This window comes from Prionailurus viverrinus, chromosome E2 (assembly GCF_022837055.1).
Source record: "Prionailurus viverrinus isolate Anna chromosome E2, UM_Priviv_1.0, whole genome shotgun sequence".
In the NCBI taxonomy this organism is placed as follows: domain Eukaryota; kingdom Metazoa; phylum Chordata; class Mammalia; order Carnivora; family Felidae; genus Prionailurus; species Prionailurus viverrinus.
In genome coordinates, this window is record NC_062575.1 from 36,957,804 (window position 1) to 36,978,573 (window position 20,770).

At 36.7% G+C, this 20,770-nt stretch overlaps 1 protein-coding gene across 16 annotated transcripts in view; it reads right to left on the bottom strand.

Annotated features, from left to right (window-relative positions):
• PHKB (phosphorylase kinase regulatory subunit beta) overlaps positions 1 to 20,770 on the bottom strand; it is a 262,064-nt gene that overhangs the window by 134,628 nt on the left and 106,666 nt on the right. For all 16 annotated transcript variants that reach the window (XR_007147237.1, XM_047834570.1, XM_047834577.1 and 13 more), the window contains one exon: positions 13,262 to 13,377. Coding sequence is in view for 15 of the 16 variants with exons in the window: in XM_047834570.1 (XP_047690526.1) it covers positions 13,262 to 13,377 (116 nt within the window). In the remaining variant the exon portion in view is untranslated. The remainder of the gene's footprint in view (positions 1 to 13,261; positions 13,378 to 20,770) is intronic.

The following is a 20,770-nucleotide window of genomic DNA, read 5'->3' on the forward strand; positions in this document are numbered from 1 at the left end:
CCGAAAGATCATTTGACAAAATACAGCATCCTTTCTTAACAAAAACCCTCAAGAAAGTTGGAATAGAAAGAACATACTTAAACATCATAAAAGCCATATATGAAAAGCCCACAGCTAATACCATCCTCAATGGAGAAAAACTGAGAGTTTTCTCACTGAGATCAGGAACATGACAGCGATGTCCATTTTCACCACTGTTGCTTAACATAGTGTTGGAAATACTAGCATCAGCAATTAGACAAAAAAACGAACTAAAAGGCATCCAAACTGTCAAAGAAGTCAAACTCTCACTTTTTGCAGATGGCATGGAAAACCCGAAAGACTCCACCAAAAAGCTGCTAGATCTGATACATAAATTCAGCAAAGTTGCAGGATATAAAATCAATGTACAGAAACCGTTTGCATTTTTATACACCAATAATGAGGCAACAGAAAGACAAATAAAGAAACTGATCCCATTCACAATTGCACCAAGAACCATAAAATACCTAGGGAATAAACCTAACCAAAGTTATACAAGATCTATGTGCTGAAAACTATAGAAAACTTATGAGTAAAATTGACGAAGACACATAGAAATGGAAAAACATTCCATGCTCATGGATTGGAAGAATAAATATTGTTCAAATTCAATACTACCCAAAGCAATCTACACATTCAATGCAATCCTAATCAAAATTGCACCAGGATTTTTCTCAAAGCTAGAACAAATAATCCTAAAATTTGTATGGAACCACAAAAGACCCCAAATAATTAAAGTAATATTGAGGAAGAAAACAAAAGTGGGAGGCCTCACAATCCCAGACTTTAGCCTCTACTACAAAGCACAATCATCAAGACAGTGTAGTATTGGCACAAAAACAGACACAAAGCTCAATGGAATAGAGAACCCAGAAATAGACCCACAAATGTATGGTCACCTAATCTTTGACAAAGCAGGAAAGAGTATCCAGTGGGGGGGGGGACAGTCTCTTTAGCAAAAGTTGCTGGGAGAACTGGACAGCAATATGCAGAAGAATGAAACTAGACCACTTTCTTACACCATACAGAAAAATAAATTCAAAATGGGTGAAACACCTAAATTTGTGACAGGAAACCATCAAAACCCAAGAGTAGAAAGCAGGCAACACCCTGTTTGACCTCAGCTGCAGCAATTTCTTGCTCAACATGTCCAAAGGCAAGGGACTTAAAAGCAAAAATGAACTGTTAGGACCTATCAAGATAAAAAGCTTCCGCACAGCAAAGGAAACAATCAACAAAACTAAGAGTCAACCAAGATGGAATGCGAAAAGATATTTGCAAATGACATATTGGATAAAGGGTTAGTATCCAAAATCTATAAAGAATTTAACCAAACTTAACACCCCAAAACAAATAATCTAGTGAAGAAATGGGAAGAAGACATTAATAGACACTTTTCAAAACATCCAGATGGCGAACAGACACATGAAAAGATGCTCAACATCACTCATCATCAGGGAAATACAAATCAACACCACACCTACATACCACCTCACACTGGTCAGAGTGGCTAAAATTAACAACTTAGGAAACAACAGATGCTGGTGAGGAAGTGGAGAAATGGGAAACCTCTTGCACTGTTGGTGGGAATGCAAACTGTTGCAGCTGCTCTGGAAAACAGTGTAGAGATTCGTCAAAAAATTAAAAATACAACTACCCTATGGCCCAGCAATAGCACTGCTAGCAATTTATCTAAGGGATACAGGGATACAGTTCAAGTGTCCTCAGTAAGCCTTGTTCAGTGACGGTAGCCAATGAGACAAGCAAGAAGAAAGTGGATATTATTGACTTGACTATAGAAAGCTCTTCTGATATAGAGGAAGACCCTCCTGCCAAAAGGAAATGCATCTTTATGTCAGAAGCACAAAGCAGCCCAATCAAAGGGGTTCTCATGTATCAGCCATCTTCTGTAAGGGTGCCCAGTATGACTTCAGTTGATCCAGCTGCTATTCTGCCTTCATTAGCAGACTACTCAGTACCATTCCACCACACACCAATATCAAGCATGTCATCAGAATTGCCAGGAGAACAAAGAAGAAATGATATTAATAATGAACTGCAGCTTGGATCATCTTCTGATACTGTGCAACAATGAATTACAAAATAAAAAAAAAATTTGTATTTAAAAAAAAATCAGGAGTGCTGATTCATAGGGGCACATGTACCCCAATGTATATAGCAGCTCTATCGACAATAGCCAAATTATGGAAAGAGCCTAAATGTCTATCAACTGATGAATGGATAAAGAAGATGTGGTTTTTATATACAATGGAATACTACCTGGCAATGACAAAGGATGAAATCACGCTACTTGCAGCGTCATGGATGGAACTGGAAGGTGTTATGCTGAGTGAAATAAGTCAGTCAGAGAAGGACAGATATCATATGTTTTTACTCATATGTGGATCTTGAGAAACTGAACAGAAGACCATGGGGGTAGGGAAGGGAAAAAAATAGTTACAAACAGAGAGGAAGGGAGGCAAAGCATAAGAGACACTTAAATAAAGAGAACAAACTGAGAGTGGATGGGAGGGTGGGGGAGAGGGGGAAATGGGTGATGGGCACTGAGGAGGGCACTTGCTGGGATGAGCACTGGGTGTGGTATGTAAGTGATGAACGACGGGAATCGAATTCAAAAACCAAGAGCACACTTTACACACTGTATGTTAACCAATCTGACAATAAATTATATTAAAATAAATAAATAATAAATAAATAATAAATAAATAAATGTGTTATTTCCCATAAAAGGAAAAAAGAATATGGTAAATGGGATATGACTCAGCAGTCAAAAACAATGAAATCTTACCACTTCCAACAACGTGGATTGAACTAGAGGGTATTATGCTAAGTAAAATAAGTCAGGTAGAGAAAGACAAATGTATGATTTCACACATACACTGAATTCAAGAAGCACAACAGATGAACATAGGGGAAGTGAAGGAAAAATAAGATAAAAACAGAGATGGAAGTAAAATCATAAGAAACTTTTAAATACAGAGAAGAAACTGAGGGTGGCTGGAGGGGAGGTGTGTAGGGGGATGGGCAAAATGGGTGATGGGCATTTAAGGAGGGCACATGGGATGAGCACTGTGTGTTATATGTAAGTGATTAATTGCAGGGTTCTAATCCTGAAAGCAACACTATACTGTATGCTAACTAACCTGAGTTTAAACATATAAATTTTTTAAAAACTGGAAAAAAAGAAGATGAATATATAACATCAAAATTTGAGTAGAACAGCTAAAGGAGTGCTGAGAGGGAAATTTTTAACACTAAATGCATATCCTAGAAAGAGAAAAAGCCTCAAATCAATTACCTATCTCCATCATAAAGAACTTAGAAAAAGAACAAAATAAACCCAAATCAAAAAGAAAAAATATATAGATAAGAACAAAAATCAATGAAATTCAAAACAGGAAAATAATAGAAAAAATCAGTGAAACAACTCATTCTTTGAAAAGCTAGTGAAAATTGACAAACCTCTAGCAGATCTGACAAAGAAATAAGATAAAAGATAGAAATGACCAATGTGAGGAATAAAAGGAAATATAAAAGACACAGTATATAGCAAAAATATAATAAAACACTGTAAATAATTCTATATACATGAATTTGACAACTTAGAAAAAAATAATGAATTCTTAGAAAAAAATTACCACTACTCACCCATATGAAATAAATCATTTGAATAGTCCTATAACTTTTAAGGATATTTAATCCATAATTTCAAAATGGCCAAAAAAAAAAGTTAATACCAAAATTCTATATACTCTCTGCCAGAAAACAGGAGAGAACTTTGGAGTTTATTTTATGAAGCTGGCATTACACCGATACCAAAACCAGACAAAGACAGTACCCAAAAAGACAACTATACACCAATATCCCTCACCTATATAGATATTAATATCCTTTTCAACAAATGACTAAACAATTTAGCAACATATGAAATGAATTATCACCATAACTGACCACGTAGACTTGATTCCAGAGACACAAGCCTGCTTCAGTAATCAAAATGCAATCAATATAAGCCATCATAATATTAATAGCCTAAAGAAGAAAAATCTCATGATTATATCAAATCTGTATAGTATTGGTGGAGGCACAGACATATAGAACCCCAAAATATACTGATACAAATGTGCCCACTTTATTTTTAATACCTCAAAGGCATTTCAATGGAGGAATGATAGTCTTTTTAACGAACACAGATGATTCTAGAACAACTGGACATTCTTAGATAAAAAAAAAGAACTTCAACCTTAGTCTGATCGAACCTTATAGATTATTAACTTAAAATGAATCATGAACTTAAATATAAGACATAAAATTATACAACTCTTGGAAAACAAGTTGTTGGAGAAAATCTTAAGGATCAAGGGTCAGGCAAGTAGTTATCAGACTATACCAATGTACAACCCATAAAAGGAAAACTTGATAAGTTGAATTTTGTTAAAATTAAAAATTTTTACTCTGTGAAAGACTCCGTTAAGAGGATGCAAAGACACGATATACATTGGGAGAATATATTTGCAAAACACTTATCTGACAAAGGACTAGTATCTGGAATTACATGAAAAACTATCAAGAAACCTGGGTGCCTGGGTGGCTCAGTCGGTTGTGTCAGACTTCAACTCAGGTCATGATCTCACAGTTCATCAGTCGAGCCCTGCGTTGAGCTCTGTGCTGACAACTCAGATCCTGGACCCTGCTTTGGATTCTGTGTCTCCCTCTCTGTTTGCCCCTCCCCAGCTCTATCTCTCTCAAAAATAAAGAAACATGAAAAAAATTTAAAAAGCAAAACTATCAAGAAATCAATATTAAAAAAACCACCCAAGCAGAAAATGAACAAAAAACCTGAATGAAGAGACATGTCACTGAAGAGAATCTACAGATGGCAAATAAGCACATGAAAAGATCCAACATTATTATCCACTAGGAAATGCAAATTAAAGCCACAAGGAGATAGCACTATAAACCAATCTGAGTAACTAAAATAAAAAATAGGGATGGGGCGCCTGGGTGGCGCAGTCGGTTAAGCATCCGACTTCAGCCAGGCCACGATCTCGCGGTCCGTGAGTTCGAGCCCCGTGTCGGGCTCTGGGCTGATGGCTGGGAGCCTGGAGCCTGTTTCCGATTCTGTGTCTCCCTCTCTCTCTGCCCCTCCCCCGTTCATGCTCTGTCTCTCTCTGTCCCAAAAATAAATAAACGTTGAAAAAAAAATTAAAAAAAAAATAAAATAAAATAAAAAATAGGGATAACACCAAATGCTGGCAAAGATGCAAACAAATTGTATCATTTACATTGCTGGTAGGAAAGTAAAATAGGACTCTGAAAAAAGTCTTACAGTTTCTTTGAAATCTAAATACGCAACTACCTACCGTCTGTATTATTGGGCATTCATCCCAGAAAACCGAAATCTTTTGTTCACACAAAAACCTGTAGAGAATCTTTCTGTTGTAGCTGCCTGCTTGTACCTTAGGTGTTATATCTAAAGTGTGACCTTGTCTAACCCAAGGTCACAATGATTTACAACTATGTTTTCTTCTAACAGTTTTACAGTTTTATCTCTTACATATAGGTCTTTGATCCATTTCCAATTAATTTTTGTATATGGTGTGAAGTAGGGATCCAAATTCACTCTTTTGCATGCAGATACCCAGTTGCCCCATCACCATTTGTTGAAAAGACTAGTGAATTGTCTGCACCTTCATCAAAATCAACTGACCACAAATATTATTTTTGAACGGTCAATTCTATTCTATTGATCTCTATATCCGTTCTTAAGCCATCATCACATTATTTAATTATTATAGCATATTATTGTATATATAATAAGCATAGTACACTAGTAAACTTTGAAAATGAAAAGTGTGAGCCAACTTTGTTATTTCTCAAGATGGCTTTAGCTATTCTGGGTTCCTTGCATTTCCACATGAATTTTAGGATAAGTTTGTCAATTTCTGCAAAAAGACAGTTGGATTTTGGTATAGATTACACAGAACATAGCATATCTTTCCATTTTTGTATGTTGTCTTTAATTTCTTTCAACATTTTTTTTTGTAGTTTTCAATGTACAAGTCTTATATTTCTTTCATTAACTCCTACTTCTAAAATGAGGACACATACTAAAGTCCCAAGAGATTAAATGTAAGTAGCTTTCAAATGCATCCTCACTCTGTCTTTGGTGAAATCTCTGTTCCCTACTAGAATTTATGCTGACCACTTTACCCTGGTTTTCGAGAACAAATGAGCCAATAATCTGGGTTTAAGATACTGTCCTACTGACTCAAATCTGCAGTCTAACATTTCACACAGGTTAAACAAATTTACATAACATTTCACATGGTACTGCTAGTATACTCAAGACAAGGAGAGTGGTCTCTTTTCATATCCAAAGACATTTTAGAGCAATGACAAGACCTGGAACCTAAAGGAATTAAGTCCAAGTAAAGTATATGTGGTGGTTTATGTACAAACACATGCATCTAACCTAGTAAAACCAGAAAACTTCCCCCTACACTGTGAGGTATGTGTTATTAAGATTTTTTGCAGTATTTTGAGAAGTGAGAAAAAAAGTAACTTATTCAAAAGGCAAATACATAAGAAAGTCTGTGCTAAAAGAAATACATAATGTAGCCAGCCCAAGGTTCTGTCTTTAATAATGGTATAAAAAGATGGCTAAGAGATGAATTTAGAAATAGTCTTCCAAATAAACCATTACAAAAGAAATAAACGTTGTACTGGAATATAGTAAATGTTGAAATCTTCCCATTTTAACTTTCTTTCCCAATGTAACTGGTTAAATAATTGGACTTAATTGAAATTCACAAATATGTTAATTTACTATTCAATGCTTATTTAAATCAAGTTATTCAGATATTCAAACATACTCCTAATGTGATTTACATTTTACTGGCAAATATAATACATTATGTTGTAAGAATTAAAAATACTTTATTGGCATAAGACACTCAGAAAATTAAGTTATTCTATGATTAGCAATTGAATATATTAATATTAGGGCACTATTATCAATAGAACGTACACCAATTTGATTCTTGCAAGGTGTTACCTCAACATTCATTTAAAAGAACTAAAAGTGACATTTCTTGGGATATAGCTTGTAATAATGTGATTTGTTACATAAATCAAGTTTTACTAGACAAAGGATGGGTTTGGACAAAGTGATTTATAACTCACTATGGAATCCAAAAAATGAACTGGCAAGCATGGGAACTAAATTCAGTCTCCTGCTTATTAACACTATGTTTTAACTCCCTGAGTTACCCAATCATACTGAAAGAACAAGGACTTTACAGTACTATGGTTTTAATGGATGTTCATGAATTGTTCAGTGTGGTAAAAATTCATAAAATGAAGCAAAACAGATCGATAGTTGCTTGTATCATAACTCAATGACTAGAAAATGATGTAAAAAATAACTGAAAAAGACTAAGTAGTTACTTTAAATAACAGTGTATGGGAAAAAATGGTCACTAAAGGCATCTTAAATGGAGTAAAGTATCGTTATGATGGTTACTTATTTGAGATTTTAATCATAACATTCTTTATTGGAAAAGCCAAGAGAATAGAACATAAAACATTAAAAAATAAAAAGCTTGAAAAATCACATTTAAATTCCTTGCTTCTAAGGTCTTCTTCATACTGCAAATACAAGATTTCACAAAGTGAAAAAAGGTAATTATGCTGTTAAATGTAAAGTTCTATTTAGGAGTCAACCTTTCAAAAACTTATCTTTCCATTTGGGTATATATCTGCATTACTAAGTTATTAAATACAGGTTTCCTTTTTGCTTCCCAATAACCAAAACAGTTCAAAGTTAGGTTTGAGATTAAATTCTTATTTTATAGAAGACTCCTTTCTTCTCCAAAACAAAGAGTTTTGGTTTAGTTTAAAGATAGCCCTGAGGAATAGGAATATCCTTACATAAATGAAGAGGGGGAAATATTAAGATTAAAATACCTAAATTAAACTTGGAGTGGTTGAGAAGACTACTTGGATACTTAACTCCAGGGGCTAAGAAGACTTATGCTACATTAAATATGTACCAAGATTATATTTGGAGGAAAATGCAATTAAATAAAAAAATAGGATTTTTAAGTGTATAGGAACTTACTAGAAGACTTAGAGATTGAACAGAAGAGAGAATTATCTGATATAGTTCTAACCACACTAGTAGCAACTGAAAGGAGCATGTTGCTTGAGGAAAGTAGGGTCAACAGTAAAACCAGAAGAAATGGGAACAGTTCCTTAGGAAACATTTTAAGAGAATCACTATAAGCTTAGGGCAATAGGTCCTTTTACTAAAGCCCTGGAAAGGGTAGTTTCTGCTAGAATGACATTCAGATAAGTGTAATGAAATCACTTTTTACAAAAGAAACTTCTGGGATTTATCTAAGAAATACAAAATGATTAAGGAACTTGAACTAAAAGAGATAGATACCAGCAAACCTGGGACTGAAAAGGGCAGATTGGGAAGGGACTGACCAAAGCACTGAGCTAAATCAAACTTTAATGATTAAAGATATCTTTAAAACTTATCAAAATTTCACCAAGATTGCACACCTATGTTATTTCAAACTTTAGAAAACTTTTTAAGACTTTAAATTACAACATGATCCAGTAGAAACAACTTTCATTTGAAGGCCAACCACCTGGAATCCAGTTCTAGCTGTACCACACAGTGATTTGCACTATTTAAGGTATGTGGGAGGAGAATCACAAAACCTTCTAAACTTTAGCTTCCTCCCATAAAATACAGTAATATGTTCCCTGTGTGGACTAAATAAAAAACATACTATAACTGTACAGAGACACAGATTGCAATGATTAAAGAACACCTGAGTATGGATGCTGAAGAGGGAGCCTCTGACCTCAGAATACTATGTGAATGTGTAGTGGGGGCCCAGAGGTGGTAATCTTTTTTGCACAAGGTGCAGCTTAGAAGGGATGTGTGCAGTGTGGCAAGGAAAGGAAGAAACATTTCTCAAGCCAGTCACTTTGGCCAAGGCCTTGGTGAGCACCGGAACTAGTCAGATTGTGCTCTTTCTCTGACTCCGGCCAAGGAGACTGAATGGCCTAGAGATGAAGAGAGGCAAAGAAAGTCAGAAGACAGAGAAGTATGAGTTCTTATAGCAAGAATTATCATATACTACTTCAGGATGTCTGAAATTATGGAACAGCTTAATGATATACAAAGGATATTGTATTAAGTAGTAAAAAACACATACAACTAGGAAGAGATATTTCTGGGATGTCTCAGCAACAAGAGACAGAGTCCCCGGTTAGTAGCAGCTCTCCCTTCCACTACCCACGTGTAAGCAGAGGCTACCAGCCTCCTGCCACCACTGCCATCACTGAGTCCATGAGGGCCATGAGGCTCAATTCTGTGATTTTACAACAGACTCTTTTGGCACCAGACATGACACACCCAAAACACACATGTGGAGACCTGAGTTCAGTAATGTTTGGGGGAAAATAAAAATGCTTAAAGTTCTTTTTTGGGGAATTGTAAAGTGATACACCATAGAAAAGTAGGAGAGAAATGTTAAATGTGTAAAACCCATCATCCAAATCCAAATGGCAAACTTCAGTTCCCATCCATTTGAATAAAACTAACATGCCACAAATTAAGATTGATTTTGCAAGCAAAAGATAGCAAAGAACATTACATAATGATCTTCGGAGCCTTGAAATAAAATCCTTAATGATTCAATTTAAAGGTTGGCACTTCAGTTACACATGTTGGAGTTTCTGTTTTTTTTCACTGGGGACATTCCAATACCCTCACTTTCTAGGGGTAATGTTAACTTTAACTCAAGGTACTTTCTGAGTTTACATTTTTTTTTTTTTTGTAAACAGAAAATCCCAAACACTAAATATTTTATACTGAAAATGTCACTGGGTTCACATTGGAATATACAAAATAGTTAACAAAAAGAAAAGCAGAGAAGGGGCTGATAAATCATAAATACTGTAAAGGTACATTTTAAAATATCATCTTTTCTAATTAGATCCACTTTTTCTTACAATTTGAATGATAATCTGGAGTGTTAAGAACTTAATTTGAATGACAGCTGAAATATAACTTCCTATTTATTTTCCTATTTTTAGTATTTTCCAGAATTTGTTTAATGTCTGAACTGAACTTTCCCACAAATCATTTCTCTACTTCACTGACTTCTTTTCTGATTGCTAGTATTCTGCTCTATACTTCAAAATGCCTCATATAAATCATAAAACTTATAGAAAAATGTGTGTATATTACTTTCCCAGAGTTAATAGGAAAAACCTCTTTGTTTCAATATTTGTTATTAACATATTCTGAAATGTGTGAGTAAACCTGCATTCTAGTGCTTACTTCTGCTAGGTATTCAAATTATTTGTATATATTAACTTAATCATTATAGCAACTTCATAAAGTAGAAACTATTATCGTCTTCATTTTGTAGAGAAGGAAACTGAGGCATAGGGATAGTATACAGCTAATGACCTGGACCCAATTTTTAGTTTACTAAGTATCTTATATCAGCTTAATTTTTGTGTGTGTGATTAGTCCTTGTATTCAAAAAAAGTATATCCTCTTAACCAGTGTTTCCCACACTGTTAATCTAGTTCATTTAAGTCTCACTGACCTAAACTGACCTATAGCTGATAACCATTAAGCTCTTAATAAGTTTTTTAGTGTGAATTGGATTCAGCTAATTAATTGAACTATACTTTTCTTTTTTTAATTCCAGTATAATTAACACAGTGTTATATTAGTTTAAGGTGTACAATATAATGACTCAATTCTATACATTAGTCAGTGCTCATTAAGATATGTATACTCTTGGGGCATCTGACTGGCTCAGTCAGTAAAGGATGTGACTCTTAATGTCGCAGTCATAAATTCAAGGCCCACATTGGGCATGAGGCCTACTTAAAAAATAATTTTTAAAGGTATGTGTATTCTAAATTCTCTTTATTTGACCTATCCCCCCAGCCACCTCTCCTCTAGCAACCACAAGTTTGTTCTCTGCATTTAAGAGTTGGTTTTTTGTTTTTCTCTTTTTATCTTTGTTTTGTTTTGTAAATTCCATATATGAGTGATATCATATGGAATTTGTCTTTCTCTGACTTATTTCACTTAGCATGATACCTTCGGGGTCCATCCATGTTGTTGTGGATGGGAATATCTCATTCTTTTTTATGGCTGAATAACATCCCTATGTGTGTGTGTGTGTGTGTGTGTGTGTGTGTGCGCACGCGCCACATCATCTTTATTTATTCCTCTATCAATGGGCATTTGGGGTTTACATATCTTTACAAATTAGTGTTTTCATTTTTTTGGGTAAATACTCAATAGTGGAGTTACTGGATCATATGGTAATTCTATTTTTAATTTTTTGAGGAACTCTATACTATTCTCCACAGAGGTTATACCAATTTGCATTCCCACCAACAGTACACAAGGATTCCTTTTTCTCCACATTTTTGTCAACGCTTGTGGTTTATGTTTTTTATTTTAGCTATTCTGACAGGTGTAGAATGGTATTTTATTGTGCTTTCAATTACCATTTCCCTGATAATTAGTGATGTTGACCATCTTATGTGACTGTTGGCCACATGTATGTCTTCTTTGAAAAACGTCTATTCTGGTCCTCTGCCCATTTTTAAATCAAATTCTTTGTTTCTTTGGTGTTAAACTGTATAAGTTATTTATATATTTTGGATATTAACCCCTCATCAGATATGCCATTTGCAAATATCTTCTCTCATTGAGTACACTGCCTTTTTGTTGGTGGTTTCCTTCACTGGGCAAAAGCTTTTTATTTTGGTGTAGTCCCAATAGTTTAACTTTGTTTTTGTTTCCCTTACCTCTAGAGACATATCTAGAAAAATGTTTCTATGGCTAATGTCAAAAAAAACACTGTCCAGTTTTCCTTCTAGGACTCTTAGAGTTTCAGTCCTCACCATTTAGGTCTTTAATCCATTTTGAGATTATTTTTGTGTATTATGTAAGAAACTGATCCAGTTTCATTCTTTTCCAATGTGGCTTTCCATTTTTTTCAGTACCATTCGTATAACATTGTATATCCTTTCCCCCTCTGATGCAGGTTAATTGACCATATAAGTATGGATTTATTTCTGGGCTCTGTGTTCTGTTCCATTGATCTTTGTGTCTATTTTTGTGTCACTGGTATGCTGTTTTGGTTTTACAGCATTGTAGTATATCTTTAAATATGAAATTGTGATACCACTAGCTTTGTTCTTCTTTCTCAATATTTGGGGTATTTTGTAATTCCATAAAATTTTAGGATTATTTGTTTTAGTTCTGTGAAAAATGTCACTGGAATTTTGATAGGAATTACATCTGTAATTGTATCTGTAGATTTCTGTGAGTAATATGGACACTATAACAATATTGGTTCTTCTAATCCATGAACATACAATATCTTTTCTTTTTTGTATCATTTTTAATTTCTTTCATCAGTGTTTTATACTTTTTGGAGTACAGGTCTTTCACTTCCTTGGTTAAGTTTATTCCTAGTTGAGCTATACTCAACCAGGTGTGCAATTGAGCTATACTTTTCAGTTAAAAGATAACCTACCAGGCAAAAAATTTGGATATCTGAAAGGTACAGTCAGTTACTAAATCTATTTCTCTCACCATAAGGAGTAAAGGAAATTAATACACCACTAACATCAGTCATCAGTTATCATTGTTTATCAAGCCCACTAAACCAGAACTCAAGATGTTGATCACACCACCTACAGAAAAAAAAAATGTTAGGTTTTATATGAAAGGTGTGAGTATCTGATTAGGATAAAAAAAAATCAGCTCTACAATATGGAAGGGAATTTTACATGAAATGTGTATACATTTGGTGTTTGACAATCCTAATATATTTGATCTTTCAAATGGCGTCATTTCAAAAAGGAAAAAGAAACATTTGGTTTAGCAGAAAGGCCAAGACTTGGATTGGAGGCTGATATGCATATACTGACATCATGACAGGTTGGAAAAGATACCGTAATTTTTCTTGGACCTGTTTATGGGCACTGAGAGTAATTTCTTGCTTTAATTTTAAGTGAATTTCATCTGTTATCATATGTAGAAAAATAAGAGATGAAAAGACAAATAATACAGTTGCAATCTAGTACTTTGATTTTTATTCAAATTCTACACATTTAAATAACAAAAAAACAACCACTCAAATCAGCAAATTACCTTGAATGTAGTTCTGTGCTGCCATTATTATATTTGCTGCCTCTTTCCCAGACACCAAAGTCGGGTACACGGTAAACTCTTTCTACACAAAATACCAGGTTTTGAATAAAAGATACCTAAAAGAAAAGAAAAGAAACATAAGGTCACATGGAGTAACAGGCTCTTTAGATACTGATAAGAATATTAGATACCATTTGAAATCCAATTAGACACTTGCCTACCAACACTCTTTTAACATGTTCAGGGGAGTTCTGGGAAGATGGTGGCATAGGAGGACACTGGGCTCATCTCACATAGATTCTACCCACATATGCCTAAATAACCCAGAAAACTGCCAGAAGACTAGCAGAGCAGACTCTCCGGAGCCAAGCAAAGACAAGAGGCCCATGTAAGAGGTTATGTGGACAGAGAGGTGATGCAGACTACAAGGATTGGCAGGAGGGAGCTGGAGCGGGAGAGGGGCAGCCCGCCTAGCAAGGTAGAACCCCTGAAGTCTGGACTGCAAAAGCTGAGGGGCCAGACTCCATGAGTTCTGACAGCCAGCAGGACTTAATACCTGGAATGTTAAAAGTCAACAGCTTTGCTCTCAGAGAGCAGGGAAGGAGAGAGGACGCCAGGAGGGAGAGTTGTTGAGCCCTGGAAGGACAGAGCCCAGCGGGGGGACAAAGGCACTGGCAAGCACCATTTCCCTCTCCTATCCCCCAGCCAAAATTCCAAAGGGAACCAGTTCCCATCACTGAATTTCCTTGCACCGCACAAATACCCAACGCTGCGCTTCTGTGATCCCTTCCATGGGTCTGCCTCCCTCCTGGTGCAGCAGGGCCCCTCCTGCAGCAGACCAGCTAAGGCAAAGCAAGCTGAGCCTGCCCCTCCAGCCCATGTGCACCTTGCGGATCCACCCCTGCTAATACGTCCTTGGTCAGATCCCACTGAAGGAGCACCACAAGCCTGGCAGTATGCAAGCAGCCCAGACAGGGGCTACACCACTCCAAAGTGAGCCCTACCTCTGGGAAAGGGGAAGATAAGGTACACACCAGAATGACTGTGGCCCAATGGTGGGCAAGGGGCAGACATCTAGTCTGAGTGTGGCCCCGCCCACCAACACAAGTTTTTCCAGACACCACAAGGGATGTGCCCTGCAGTTTGGAGCTAATGCAGGGCCTAGCCAAAATGACGAAACGGAAGAATTCTCCTCAAAAGAAACTCCAGAAGTAGCGACAGCTAACAAAGTGATCAAACCGATTTAAGCAATATAACGGAAAAAGAATTTAGAATATTAGTCATAAAATTAATCGCTGAGGTTGAAAAAAGCATAGAGGACAGCAGAGAATCTACTGCTACAGAGATCAATGGACTAAAAAATAGTCATGAGAAATTAAAAAATGCTATAAATGAGGTGCAAAACAAAATGTAGGCGGCCATAGAACGGACTGAAGAGCAGAGAGAATAAGTGAATTAGAAGATAAAATTACGGAAAAAGAGGAAGCTGAGAAAAAGAGATAAAAAAAATCCAGAGGTATGAGGGGAGAATTGGAGAACTAAGTGATGCAATCAAAAGGAACAATATCTGTATCATAGGAATTCCACAAGAAGAAGACAGAGAGAAAAGGGCTGAAGGTGTACTTGAACAAATCATAGCTGAGAACTTCCCTGATCAGGGGAAGGAAACAGTCATTGAAATCCAAGAGGCACAGAGAACACCTTCAGTGTAACTTCAGTCGATCTTCTGCCGGACATATCACAGTGAAACCGACAAAAAAACAAGGATAAAGAGAATTCTGAAAGCAGCTAGGGATAAACAGGCCCTAACATACTAAGGTAGATACAAAAGGGCAGTAGCAGACCTATCTACTGAAACTTGGCAGGCCAGAAAGGAATGGCAGGAAATCTTCAATGTGATGAACAGAAAAAATATGCACCTAAGAATCCTTTATCCAGCAAGTCTGTCATTCAGAACAGAAGGAGAGATAAAGGTCTTCCCAAACAAACAATGAAGGAATTCATCACCACTAAACCAGCCTTACAAGAGATCCTAAGGGGGATTCTGAGAGTTAAATGTTACAAGGACCACAAAGGACCAGAGACATCACTACAAGCATGAAACCTACAGACATCACAATGACTCTAAACCCATATCTTTCCATAACACTGAACGTAAATGGACTAAATGCTCCAACGAAAAGACATAGGGTATCACAATTGATAAAAAAAACAACCCCACCTATTTGCTGTTTACAAGAGACTCCTTTTAGACCTGAGGACACCTTTAGATTGAAACTGAAGGGATGGAGAACCATCTATCATGCTACTGGAAGTCAAAAGAAAGCTGGAGTAGCCATACTTATATCAGACAAACTAGACTTTACATTAAAAGTTGTAACAAGAGATGAAGAAGGGCATTATATAATAATCACAGGGACTATCCATCAGGAAGAGCTAACAATTATAAATGTCTACGTGCCGAATACAGGAGCCCCCAAATATATAAAACAATTAATCACAAACATAAGCAACCTTATTGATAAGAATGTGGGAATTGCAGGGGACTTTAATACTCCACTTACAACAATGGATAGACCATCTAGACACAGGATCAATAAAGAAACAAGGGCCCTGAATGATACATTGAATCAGATGGACTTGACAGATATATTTAGAACTCTGTATGCCAAAGCAACAGAATGTACTTTCTTCTTGAGTGCACATGAAACATTCTCCAAGATAGACCACATACTTGGTCACAAAACAGCCCTTCATAAGTATACAAGAATTGAGATCCTACCATGCACACTTTCAGACCACAATGCTAGGAAGCTTGAAATCAACCACAGGAAAAAGTCTGGAAAACCTCCAAAAGCATGGAGGTTAAAGAACATCCTACTAAAGAATGAATGGGTCAACCAGGCAATTAGAAAAGAAATTAAAAAATATATGGAAACAAATGAAAATGAAAATACAACAGTCCAAAACCTTTGGGATGTAATGAAGGCAGCCCTGAGAGGAAAATACATTGCAGTCCAGGCCTATCTCAAGACACAAGAAAAATCCCAAATACAAAATCTAACAGCACACCTAAAGGAAATAGAAGCAGAACAACAAAGACACCCCAAGCCCAGAGAAGAAGAGAAATAATAAACATCAGAGCAGAAATAAACAACATAGATTCTAAAAGAACTGTAAAACAGATCAATGAAACCAAGAGTTGGCTTTTTGAAAAAATAAACAAAATTGATAAACCTCTAGCCAGGCTTCTCAAAAAGAAAAGGGAGATGACCCAAATAGATAAACTCATGAATGAAAATGGAATTATTATCACCAATCCCTCAGAAATACAAGCAATTATCAGGGAATACTATAAAAAATTATATGCCAGTAACCTGGACAACCTGGAAGAAATGGACAAATTCCTAAGCACCCACGCACTTCCAAAACTCAAACAGGAAGAAATAGAAAACTTAAACACACCCATAACCAGCGAAGAAACTAAATCAGTTATCAAAAATCTCCCAACAAATAAGAGTCCACGACCAGATGGCTTCCCTGGGGAGTTCTACTAGACATTTAAAGCAGAGATAATACCTATCCTTCTCAAGCTGTTCCAAAAAATAGGAAGGGAAGGAAAACTTGCAGACTCATTCTATGAAGCCAGCATTACTTTGATGCCTGAACCAGACAGAGACCCAGCAAAAAAAGAGAACTACAGGCCAATATCCCTGATGAATATAGATGCAAAAATTCTCAATAAGATACTAGCAAATCGAATTCAACAGCATATAAAAAGAATTATTCACCAGGATCAAGTGGGATTCATTCCTGGGATGCAGGACTGATTCAACATTCGCAAATCAATGTGATACATCACATTAATAAAAGAAAAGATAAGAACCATATGACCCTGTCAATCGATGCAGAAAAACCATTTGACAAAATTCAGCATCCTTCTTAAAAAAAACCCTCAAGAAAGTCGGGATAGAAGGAATATACTTAAACATCATAAAACCATTTACGAAAAAGCCCACAGCTAATATCATCCTCAATGGGGAAAAACTGAGAGCTTTTTCCCTGAGATCAGGAACACAACAGGGATGTCTACTTTCACCGCTGTGGTTCAACATAGTGTTGGAGGCTAGCTAGCATCAGCAGACAACAGAAGGAAATCAAAGACATCAAAATTGGCAAAGATAAAGTCAAGCTTTCACTTTTTGCAGATGACATGATATTATACATGGAAAATCCGACAGACTGTACCAAAAGTCTACTAGAACTGATACATGAATTCAGCAAAGTCGCAGGATACAAAATCAATGTAGAGAGATCAATTGCATCCTTATACACTAATAATGAAGCAACAGAAAGACAAATAAAGAAACTGATCCCGTTCACAATTGCACCAGGAAACATCAAATACCTAGAAATAAACCTAACCAAAGATGCATAAGATCTCTATGCTGAAAACTATAGAAAGCTTATGAAGGAAATTGAAGAAGGTATAAAGAAATGGAAAAACATTCCGTGCTCATGGATTGGAAGAATAAATACTGTTAAATGTCAATACTACCCAAAGCTATCTACACATTCATTGCAATTCCAATCAAAATTGCACCAGCATTCCTCTCGAAACTAGAACAAGCAATCCTAAAATCTGTATGGAACCACAAAAGGTCCCGAATAGCCAAAGTAATTTTGAAGAAGACCAAAGCAGGAGGCATCACAATCCCAGACTTTAACCTCTACTACAAAGCTGTCGTCATCAAGACAGCATGGTATTGGCACAAAAACAGACACATAGACCAATGGAATAGAATAGAAACCCCAGAACTAGACCCACAAAACTATGGCCAACTCATTTTTGACAAAGCAGGAAAGAATATCCAATGGAAAAAAGACAGCCTCTTTAACAAATGGTGCTGGGAGAACTGGACAGCAACACGGAGAAGATTGAAACTAGACCACTTTCTCACACCATTCACAAAAATAAACTCAAAAGGGATAAAAGTCCTGAATGTGAGACAGGAAACCATGGAAACCCTAGAGGAGAAAGCAGGAAAAAACCTCTCTGACCTCAGCCACAGCAATTTCTTACTTGACACATCCCCAAAGGCAAGGGAATTAAAAGCAAAAATGAACTACTGGGACCTCATGAAGATAAAAAGCTTCTGCACTCCAAAGGAAACAATCAACAAAACTACAAGCCAAGCAACAGAATGGGAAAAGATATTTGCAAATGACATATCAGACAAAGGGCTAGTATCCAAAATCTATAAAGAGCTCACCAAACTCCACACCCGAAATATGAATAATCCAGTGAAGAAATGGGCAGAAAACATGAATAGACACTTCTCTAAAGAAGACATCCGGATGGCCAACAGGCACATGAAAAGATGCTCAACGTTGCTCCTTATCAGGGAAATACAAATCAAAACGACACTCAGATACCACCTCATGCCAGTCAGAATGGCTAAAATGAACAAATCAGGAGACTATAGATGCTGGGGAGGATGTGGAGAAACGGGAACCCTCTTGCACTGTTGGTGGGAATGCAAACAGGTGCAGCCACTCTGGAAAACAGTGTGGAGGTTCCTCAAAAAATCAAAAATAGACCTACCCTATGACCCAGCAATAGCACTGCTAGGAATTTACCCAAGGGATACAGGAGTGCTGATGCATAGGGGCACTTGTACCCCAATGTTTATAGCAGACTTTCTCTCTCTCTTTTTTTAAATGTTCATTTATTTATTTTTTTTCAATATATGAAGTTTATTGTCAAATTGGTTTTCATAGAACCCCCAGTGCTCATCCCAAAAGGTGCCGTCCTCAATACCCATCACCCACCACCCCCTCCCTCCCACCCCCCATCAACCCTCAGTTTGTTCTCAGTTTTTAAGAGTCTCTTATGCTTTGGTTCTCTTCCACTCTAACCTCTTTTTTTTTTTTTTCCTTCCCCTCCCCCATGGGTTCCTGTTAAGTTTCTCAGGATCCACATAAGAGTGAAACCATATGGTATCTGTTTTCCTCTGTATGGCTTATTTCACTTAGCATAACACTCTCCAGTTCCTTCCACGTTGCTACAAAAGGCCATATTTCATTCTTTCTCATTGCCACGTAGTACTCCATTGTGTATATAAAACACAATTTCTTTATCCATTCATCATTAGATGGACATTTAGGCTCTTTCCCTAATTTGGCTATTGTTGAGAGTGCTGCTATAAACATTGGGGTACAAGTGCCCCTATGCATCAGCACTCCTGTATCCCTTGGGTAAATTCCTAGCAGTGCTATTGCTGGGTCATAGGGTAGGTCTATTTTTAATTTTTTGAGGAACCTCCACACTGTTTTCCAGAGTGGCTGCACCTGTTTGCATTCCCACCAACAGTGCAAGAGGGTTCCCATTTCTCCACATCCTCCCCAGCATCTATAGTCTCCTGATTTGTTCATTTTGGCCACTCTGACTGGTGTGAGGTGATATCTGAGTGAGGTTTTGATTTGTATTTCCCTGCTGAGGAGCGACGTTGAGCATCTTTTCATGTGCCTGTTGGCCATCCGATGTCTTCTTTAGAGAAGTGTCTATTCATGTTTTCTGCCCATTTCTTCACTGGATTATTTGTTTTTCGGGTGTGGAGGTTGGTGAGCTCTTTATAGATTTTGGATACTAGCCCTTTGTCCAATATGTCATTTGCAAATATCTTTTCCCATTCCGTTGGTTGCCTTTTAGTTTTGCTGGTGGTTTCCTTTGCTGTGCAGAAGCTTTTTATCTTCATGAGGTCCCAGTAGTTCATTTTTGCTTTTAATTCCCTTGCCTTTGGGGATGTGTCGAGTAAGAGATTGCTACGGCTGAGGTCAGAGAGGTCTTTTCCTGCTTTCTCCTCTAGGGTTTTGATGATTTCCTGTCTCACATTCAGGACCTTTATCCATTTTGAGTTTATTTTTGTGAATGGTGTGAGAAAGTGGTCTAGTTTCAACCTTCTGCATGTTGCTGTCCAGTTCTCCCAGCACCTTTGTTAAAGAGGCTGTCTTTTTTCCATTGGATATTCTTTCCTGCTTTGTCAAAGATGAGTTGGCCATAGTTTTGTGGGTCTAGTTCTGGGGTTTCTATTCTATTCCATTGGTCTATGTGTCTGTTTTTGTGCCAATACCATGCTGTCTTGATGACGACAGCTTTGTAGTAGAGGTTAAAGTCTGGGATTGTGATGCCTCCTGCTTTGGTCTTCTTCAAAATTACTTTGGCTATTCGGGGCCTTTTGTGGTTTTATATGAATTTTAGGATTGCTTTTTCTAGTTTCGAGAAGAATGCTGGTGCAATTTTGATTGGAATTGCATTGAATGTGTAGATAGCTTTGGGTAGTATTGACATTTTGACAATATTTATTCTTCCAATCCATGAGCATGGAATGTTTTTCCATTTCTTTATACCTTCTTCAATTTCCTTCATAAGCTTTCTATAGTTTTCAGCATACAGATCTTATGCATCTTTGGTGAGATTTATCCCTAGGTATTTTATGCTTCTTGGTG